The sequence below is a fragment of the Patiria miniata genome, unplaced genomic scaffold (assembly GCF_015706575.1).
Source record: "Patiria miniata isolate m_02_andy unplaced genomic scaffold, ASM1570657v1 HiC_scaffold_26, whole genome shotgun sequence".
Lineage (NCBI taxonomy): Eukaryota > Metazoa > Echinodermata > Asteroidea > Valvatida > Asterinidae > Patiria > Patiria miniata.
The window spans coordinates 4881328-4891233 of NW_024037065.1; the positions used below are offsets into that span (position 1 = coordinate 4881328).

The 9906-nt window shown below is 41.3% G+C and overlaps 2 protein-coding genes across 2 annotated transcripts; one reads left to right on the forward strand and one right to left on the reverse strand.

Moving 5' to 3' along the window:
* Positions 1-4937: 4937 nt before the first annotated feature.
* On the reverse strand, positions 4938-6219 carry LOC119733871. Its single transcript, XM_038207236.1, has 2 exons — positions 5896-6219; positions 4938-5126 (listed from the first exon to the last, which is right to left on the reverse strand). The coding sequence occupies exons 1-2, from the start codon at positions 6217-6219 to the stop codon at positions 4938-4940; spliced, it is 513 nt and encodes a 170-aa protein (XP_038063164.1).
* LOC119733872 (myb/SANT-like DNA-binding domain-containing protein 4) lies at positions 6218-9013 on the forward strand. Its single transcript, XM_038207237.1, has 4 exons — positions 6218-6221; positions 6863-7144; positions 7602-7776; positions 8917-9013. Exons 1-4 carry the CDS (start codon positions 6218-6220, stop codon positions 9011-9013), a joined length of 558 nt encoding a protein of 185 aa, XP_038063165.1.
* Positions 9014-9906: the final 893 nt, after the last annotated feature.

Sequence of the window (9906 nt, forward strand, 5' to 3'; positions counted from 1 at the left end):
AACATAGTGTGCAGTAGGCATGATGTCAGGTGTGTTGCTTTACATTTGGAATGATCACAGTAGCATACACGAGTCCTGTTTATTACGTCACGATTTACTGTGTTTTGTTTGCTGCCCGCAACGACGACTTTTACACAGTTGCAAGTTCGGGTCGAAACTGGATCTGAAAAACAGCTCTCAAAAGTACCTTTTGTACTCATTTCATGACAGAAACAATAGTCGTTTTTATTTCATCACACCTTAGGCCTCATATACCCGAAAAATGAAGGAAATGTCTTCGAGCAACCTCTTTAAGTACAAAAGTGTCTCACTACACGGACAAAATCATGACTCACCTAAATGAGTCTTGTGACTCGGCATTTATTTTCTGTGCAATCAATGGCCATTAATGTGCATTAACATTTTAACCTGTCTGATATTATGGGAGCGAGAACCAGTCCATCGCATGTGATCATGTGTGACGTGTGAATCCCAAACCTCAATTCCAGAGTGATTCCTTGGCAAGCAGACAATACTCGGAAGTTCTGAATGTATCATGTATGCACAGTGTCGGACCAAGGCGGTGCAGGAGACCGCATTTTTTGTTCAAATCTAACAGTGCACATGGCATCACACAGTTTTGCACACATTCAGTTACGAAAAGTACACCCAACACATGTTCATGTCTGTGTAATCCTGATCCTCCATGCACAAATGTTGGATGAAAGGTTCACTTCCACTGTACGGCTCATCACGACTAATCAACGGCTCATCACGCCACCATCTCACCTGAGCTCCAGAAGATACAAGAACCCTCTTCTCAGGAGAATGATACTGCAAACTTCCTGGAAAATCATAACAAAATGTTGTTTCTTTCTTCAGAAAACAGGATCACATGTACAATTTTGTTATTACGGGGTGGGGGTGGGGCATATCGCATGGGAGAAATGTAGCCATACATTCCAAGCTCTACATGTTATACTAAAGCAGTGGTGCATGTATGTACATGATGTATCATGCATGTCATGACAACAATTAACAATATTCATATTACTTATATTTATATTATTTATTTATTGGGGGGGGTGCACAGGTAAGCCTGTGCAAAGTCTTGGCTGAACATTTTTGAAAGCTTTGTGATCCAAAGAAAAGGTACACTTGTATGGAACAGGAACCCACAGAAACAACACCCCTTCATTAAAAAATGTGCCCATTTACATGTCCCTGCTGAAGCTGAGGTAATGTGTTTACATGAAAATTAAAATGACATGAATTTGGCTAAGCATGACCGAATAAACATGCAAAACCTGAAATGAATTTAACGTCAAACATTCCAGAATAAGTTCTGCGAACACGAAAGGTAGCATGAACAATAAAAAAAGAGTAGTCAGACATGTTAAGGCCTACCTACTTTCAGTTTCATCATATTCATGACTGTCGGAATCAAATTGTAATGAAATGTTTTTCCTCTCTTTTTCTGTGAGTGTCACTCATAGTACTCATACTCATAATTCATACTGTTTTTTAATTTTACATTGTTTTACCATCCAATTTAGGCCTTTTTGATGTAATTGTATGAAAATCTTTCCCATGTATGATTAAGTTGTACTTGTAGCACAACACACGACATGTCGTGTACATGTATATCACGCCCACCGGGCCCGTCCATGCACGAACCACGGGTGAGGTCCGCACGCGTGCCCGTACACGTACATGTACACGCAAACGGTCGAGGTGACGCTAACCTTCAGGCGCTAGGGCTATGCGTGCTGTACACGCGTGTACAATGTTCTTCAAACCGAACTCATATGCAGCACGTATCTCCAAAACAAAGTTGATGTGGGCCTTACATCGGAGAAAACCTCTTGTTTGGAGAGAAACACCTTTTAATGTGACAAATTTGTCACATACCCGCACACCGCGGAAATCAGCTCGGCCGAACACCAGTTTTGCCCTGAGCCGTTTTTAGTAATTTAATATTCATGAGCTGATATATGGAAATGAGGGGAAAATAACAAACTTTTGAATAAAAAACATTTTGAACTTTGACCGATTCATCTACCAATCACATAACCAAAGATTCTCAGATATAAATATTCATAAAATAAAACTCGCTTGGCCCGACCCACAGAGAGTCTTGATGACGTCATTATACAGAGATTTTTGACTGGCGCGATTAGAACGACAGAGGGCGCCTATATTTTGCGCTGGAACAGCCGTGTTGAATGCATTGATTCTTCAAAAACACAACTTTCAACATTCTAAAGAAGGCGTCGGTGCGTAAAACGGATAAACTGCAGCCTAATTATCTTGCCATATTTTGCACTTTAAATAACACAATTCCAGGGGTTACGATCGCGCAAGCATGATGGGAAACAACATGGCGCAGCAAGATCGTAGCCACGGGGCACGAGGTTGGTGTGCGTGGCACGGCCTCTGACTGGAACCACTGGGGCGGATTGCAATACCGCGGTCTTAGCTAGTCGGCTATCGATGTCAGCCGGTCTTGGATAAGACGCTAAATTTAGCCCCTTGCAATAAGCCGGTCTGTACTAAGCCCGCTTGTAGTAATGATGTTGCGAACTAACGTTCCATGGTTAGGCGAGCCCTCAAATTAGAATCCCTCCCCGAACCGTTCGGGGTTCAGCCCGCCCAGTATGTTGAAGGGATTGGGACCTTGCCTGGAACCGATCGGCCTGGATTAACTCCACCAGGCTTCTGCACCATGGCTCTGGCTCATCACAAAGGAACCAATTTGCGACGCGCTAATCCTCCAGTAGGCAACAATGACTGTGATGAGCTTCATAGAAGTTGCCGCTGGTAATCCTAGCGGGCCGAATAATCCTCCAACAATGGCCAGACTTCAATTTATGTTGCCTATTGTGAAACCCTGAGTCACCAGTTTGGGCCGATTGGGGCGTCTCGCTTGAGTGACCGGGTGGCTTCTGGCTTCGTACCGATTGGGGTGAAAGAAATTAGCATACCGGACCCGGTACCGAACGGTCTGATATCTGATGGCTCGCCTTACCGCGATGGGTGGCGCGCTTTGCAATGCTCACATGTCGTACGATAGAGCTACGCATACGGCAGTCCATATCGACGTTCATACATGTCGTACTGCATCAACGCATGTACACTTCGTATTCATATAAATGGCAAATGCAAATAAAAGCACCAAACCTCAAAATTTTTCATTTTAAAAAATGCCCCTTCTTTATTACAACCCATATGCACATTTCTCTGTGTAAAACAAAGTAAATTTAGGCTTTTATTATTTTCAATGTGATTTGTAAATTGCAATCCTAGATCAAGCATCCAGCTACTGGTGGAGGGCCTGCCCATGTACTCTCTAAATCATCGCTTCTCGTTTCAGAGATGTTCGGGGGAGTCGACAGTGAGATTTTAATCGGAATCGCGGCAGGCATTGAGTCAGGCCTGCGTGGTTTAGATAGCAGTGGGTATTGATGTTTATACTGTTGCAAAAATGTAGGCGTTTCTGCCAACCTTTAAATTTAGAACAAAATACTCCACCCAAACTACTTTCCAATATGAAGGCAGATTGGCTGATATTAAAGTCGCATAAAAAATTCTTGTAATATTTGAATCCTTCGCAGGCAATGTACTTACACCAAATGGGAAAGGAGGCATCCCAAAATCTAGTGTACCCCCAAAAGCTAACCCTGGATTGGCTATTTGATTGACTTTTATCATTTAGGTCAAACTGTAAGTTAAGAGCCATGCACAATAGATGACGTCCAGGAAGATGAGGAACTGGATTCCACAGGCCACATCCAACCTCCCAGCCCCAGAAATGTATCCAGTCCTACGGCACAGACCAGCTCAAAAAGGCGGACTACTGACTACGCAGAATATCTCAAGTGGGGAGTGACCTTGGCCAAGGCCAAAATACAGAAGATGAATGTAGAAGAAGAAAAGCTAACTGAAGAGACTAAACTGATTCAAATGCAGCAGCAAAAGTTGCAGATGGAGATTGCTATTTTGGCCACTAAGGTTGTTGTAACTGAAGAGTAAGCACAATTAATAGCACTTGATAACATCCACAAATATTTCAATATTTAAACGAAATGTTTACACACACAAATTTTATTTGCACAGGTTTAACCTACTTCTACTATTAACTTTGATCCCAAAGCTGCATTCTTTTTTACCCAGTAGAAGAGTAGGGGTATGCTAATTTTATAACTAAATAATAAATATCTTTTCAAAATACATTCAGTTTAGATTTGTGAAGATAAGTAAGAAGTGCGAAACCCATAGTTTGTATGCACTACACCATGCATAGCCTTAATGTACTTGCACTGTTTACTTCGATCCGAAAGCTGCATTTTTTTTTTACCCAGTGGACTATATTATTGAAATATATACATGTATTTTATAAATATATAATCTTAAAAAAATTATGTACAAATGTTGCAGAATTGAGGCCTTAACACAATGCTTCTTTTATTGGCTGGCAGAAGGAAATTCCCAGTTTTTGATACAGTGCTTAGTGCCTGTCAAGTTGTCAGCAGCTGAGAAAAAAATAAAATGAAGCTAAATAACTTTATATTTGCTGGTATTGCTTGTGACTTATGAAATCTTACAGTCTTAGATACAATATACTTTTCCTTTTTTTAACTGTATTAAATCCGTGTCAATGCTTGCCCCAATTAATTTACAATCTTTTGCAGATAATTATCCCCCCCTCTATTAAAGAAAGTAGTTTACAATGCGTGGCATATCATTTTACGTACTACATAACCCTGTGCTGCTACAGGACCATCGAAGACATCTTCCATATCCTCTTCTTCAGGGACATACTTATCATCATCAATGTCAGGAAGGCGTTGATCCCTGGCCATGTAATGCAGAAGGATGGTGGCTGCCACTACATCACATACTCTTTCTGGTGACATTCTTGTCTCCTCGTGCATCACACGAAACCGCCGTTTCCATGCTTACGGTTGCTGTTCCACACCTTCAGGGTTGATATATGGTGTCATGAGGTAGGGACAGAGAGTATAGCCCTTGTCACCGAGAAGGTAGCCATCAACCTGCCCATGTTGAAATGATCTCAGGATGGCACTTTCTCTGAAAATGCGGGAGTCATGAGTCGAACCAGCCCAGTAAATGACACAATTTGTGAACTTCATTATGACAGTCACAAATCACTTGAACATCTAGACTGTGATACCCCTTTCTGTTCACATACAAAAATTCTTGATCATGTGGGGCTTGGATCCTGACGTGAGTCCCATCGACGGCACCAACCACATTTTGAAACCAAGCGATGTTGTAGAAACCAAGTTTCTGAGCTCGGAGACTTCCTTCATCGTGAGGGAAGGAAACGAATCGCCAAAGGTTTCGTTCTAGAGCTAGTGAAACTTTCCTTGCTATTCTGCAGGCAGTGGACTCGTGTATTCCTGAAAACAACGAAACAACGATATAACTATGATATCCAATATTTTGTAACCCCCCCCCCCTGGTAATTTCATCATTTGCCAAACTAGGTAAATATTATGTCACATGGTGACAGGAGGTTTTGAAACTCGCGCCATTTAGATCTGTATAATGGACTTCGCGGACTTATAAGCATGTTATGACCAACAATAAAATACACTTTTTTTTTGTTTCTTCGTAATGTGCCCTGACTCTTAACTTTAAAGCAATCACTTATCCCATAGAGCAAGGCTTATCCACATAAGTATTCCCACATATCTAGAGTTATCATCTTTCAACCATTCCGTTTTAACACTGGAAGAATAAAAACACATTCCATTTATTCCTCCATGTTTTAACTGACTCGCTTAAAAGACTCAGCAGTAACCTACATAGGCCTAATTACTTTTAATGATAGTTACGTTTTTAAGCCATTATGTAGAGTCTATAACAATTTGTCTTTAAATATAAAAATTACGTCTTACATTTTATAATCGTATTTGGAATCATACCTGACATATCACCAGACACATTGTGGATAACACCTGTAGCGTAAAAAAGCAACGCCGTGCACACTTGCAATACTGGGGGAACCGCATGGTTCTTGTTTGTCTGGTTCAAATCACGCGAAATTAAATCCGTCAATTGCAAGATCGAGTGTCGAGGAAATCTGTAGTAGCGATACAACTCGGTTTCGTCATAATTCTCTAAAGGGTTCAGTCTATCCCGGTAAAGCCTCTCTCGACGCAGGGCTCTTCTGTGTAAATCATTAATAACTATCAACTGGAAGCAAAAAGTCATGAGTACAAAAAAACGGACATGAAACTATGATAAAACAATCATTTTATTCCAACTATAGACCGTTTTAAGCCAGCCCATCCCAGGCTAACTATTATAAGACTGTCTTAATACTTAGACCGTGTCATTGCAACGGTCTTATTAATTAGACCGATCAACAGTCAGCGCTTTTAAGACCGGCTTGCACGCATAGACAGCTTTAAGCCCCTGGGGCCGTATTCACGAAACTTATCTTAGTGGGGTACTTAAGTTTGCACTTAAGTCTTAGGCACCCCGCTAACTTAAGTTGGGTGCTTAACTAACTATTCACAAAACATCTAAGTACCCCGCTTAGCTTAGCACCCCGCTTAAGTTTAAGGAAATAACTAACTGAAAGTATTCCGTTTGCTCATGCGCACAGCACATACGTCAACAACTGTTGCCAAGACAACAACGCAATCAATCAATTACCCACTTGTCAGAGGCGTTGATTGATTGTAGGTGAGTACATAAAATAATAAACAAGAAATACAAAGATTTACTGGAAACTCTTGCAATCAAGAGGTGATCAAATGACAGACGCGTGCGCGCCCGCGTCTCCTGACACGCGCGCGTTCAACACACACTTTCACGTTGTGTTTGTTGTATGCATTAATCGATTACAAAGTAACAACAATTGCGAAAGTACGAAAGCCCAATTTTTCCGAGAAAGAGAAATTACTTCTCCTGAGTGAGTGGGAGAAACGTCAGAATATTCTGAGACCCAAGTTCTCGTCTAAAATAACCTCACAGGGAAAGCATAATGCCTGGCAGGAAATTGCGGACTCCCTGAATGCCCAGTTTCCCTCCGTACGTCGAAATGTAGCTGATTTACAGAAGAGGTGGCAAAATATGAACAGTAAGATGAAGGAGGAGACATCAAGGCATCGTAAGGATTCGTTGAAGACAGGTATGAGATGCATCTTTATTTACAGAAAGCATCGTTTCAAAGTGGGACATGTTGAAAAATACAATATATTACAAACATTAAATCAGCTAATTATATATTTAACCATATAGACTCATTTATTTGATTTTAAGGGGTTGCTTTGGTAGTCCGACACATGTTCCACTAAACATAAAGTTGATATCAAATAAACATCGCACACAGTGTTATATCTTTATAATCTTTATAAGAAAATTAAGTTTGGGTATGTGATCCCTCACACCTTTTGCCTACCCTGTCCAGCAAATTTGGTCAGATTTTTGTAACTGTACAATAAATTGAAATGCTAATCGGTAACAGGTCTTGGAATTGTGTTTGTTCTCATGTATCTTCGTTCTGTTAAAGTTTCCGCAAAACTAGTCTGCAATGGAAAAAAGAATGTAATTGCATGACGTGAACTCTGAAATTATCTTGCTTTCATTTCAAGGAGGAGGACCAGCACCACCTGATCTTTCTCCTCTAGACCAGAGACTGGTCACACTGGTAGGAGAGAATACTCCTACAATAATGGGAATCAACGGTGGCTTTGATAGCCTGGGTCTACTGGCACTACCAGAGGAGCAGCCGGCAGTTGCCACAGCAAGAATAGAGGAATGGTATTAGCCATTTACTAATTGCTAAATTTGATACCAGTAGTGGTCAGATTTTTCGGGAAAAAAACACATGCGTTCGGGAGATTTTATTGACAGCGCCGCCAATCAAAAACTGGCACACCCCCAATCTTCTGCTTATCAAAATATTGTACCGTGCCAAAATAATTCATGATGTATTTCCTTTTTACACAATATTATAATTCGGTCTGGATAATAATGCTAAATACTAAATAAAAAAGAACAGTTGAGTGCAAATATACCTTCAACACAACAAAGCTAGCTGCAAACGATGCGAGAAGTGGGTTGGGAACGCTATACTTTTCACGAAAATGTCGACTTAGGGAAGTCCGCACTCGTTCCTACGTTAACTACAAAAAGTGCAAAGTGGGTACACTCTAGACTAAGTCTTCTCGCATCTAGGTATTCCTTCGATTCTGAAGAATCGAGGTGGGGCAGGGGGTTAAAAACCCTGCCGAACACGCGCTCGGACAGGTCTGGTGGATTTTTCTCATTGGTCAAAAAGCTAAAACAATGAGACCATTTCAGAGGAAGCCAATCAAAAAGGGAGTACTGGACTAACTTTCTTAGGAGAAGCGTGGACAGCCAGGAATTGACCAATCTTGTCCAATTCTTGCCCACGTTGAACGGCATGATCGGGCTCTCCTGACTCGAAACAAAGGAAAAAGCGAATCTTGCATTTTTGGGGGTGACGCAACACCTGCCCTTTGGAAGCTCGGGGAAGGCAAGCATGGCTAAGAAAATTGCAACCGTAAGCATTATAGGTAGGGAAAAATTGTCGGCCAAAGATGTTAAAATGGTTCCCAATTTGAATAGGGGCCGACATTACAATGACCAATAAAAGCGCCAATATAAAAATGACAAAACAGTGAATTTGTCTTTTCAGTACAATGGCAATCGGCACTTGAAACGATTGTAACTAAATAAGACCGACAAACCAGAATATTACAAATTTGGATTATAATGCTCCTGAAATTAGACCCCTTCGTGGCTTTTTTGTAATCGAAATCGGTAATCGAGTTCGACTATATGCTCGGGGACGAAAATTTGCATGGAAAGATAGTGTGTTAAAATAACTGGGAAAAGCTGTAATAATTATTATGAACAAATTCTTCTTTGATAAAGCATTCATGTTGGTGGAGTGCCGGAGCCCATCATCAGTCAGCAGCCTCGCCCGAATCAGTCAACGACGGTGCCTAAAGAGGAGAGCAGACATGAATGATGATGAGTATGGGAAGCTGCTGGTACTGGAGCAGAAGAGGAGTGAAGCCCAAACAAGAAGAACATGGGTCGAAATTGAAAAGCTTGTTGGAGAAGGAAATGCTGTGTCTGCAAATAGCAATATTGCAGCAGCAGAACTTCCAGAATCAGTGATGGAATGTCTTGAGATGCAAAATGTCAAACCCTCAACATTTGGCCGATTTATCGAATTTGTTTTGAAGATTGTTTGTGCAACATATGTTTTTTGTGTTCCTAAAATTATTACTGTATGTCCATATTCTTGTTCAGTCGTTTCGTTTAATAAAAGTTAGGCAGTGGATAATTTGCCGGAGACGGCAAACCTTTAGTAAACGCTAGTTTGCCGGAGGTCGTCTCTGATTGGTTAATATTTACTGACGTCGCGCCTGCAATTTGGAAGTAAACGTTAGTTTGCCGGAGGTCGTCTTTGCCAATGCATATGCAAACAATGATGACGTCACACATCAACTCATGGGTAGCCCGCGGTGTACACGGTACGGCGCCGTCATTTGTCTTGTACAGGTTGTCCGTGATTGGCGAAAATATAAATACGTCACATAATAATGTATAAACTTTTCAGCAAATGCGCACGCTGTCTTCATCATAATTCTATGCACAGTTGACAGTACATACAATACACGGACGTGCGCGCACGGACGGCGCGGCGTGGTTAGTAAAAGATGGCCGACTCAACCACGTTGCGTGTTGGGGATGAGTTTTCATCTCTTGACGATGAATTGAACATCATAAAAGTCTTCGAAAAAGAACAGAAAGTATCCTTCTGGAGACGAGACTCTCGCACCTTAGCAGCGGCCCGAAAGCGGGGATATGACGTTCCGGACAACGAACGAATAAAGTACTATGAGATACGTTTCA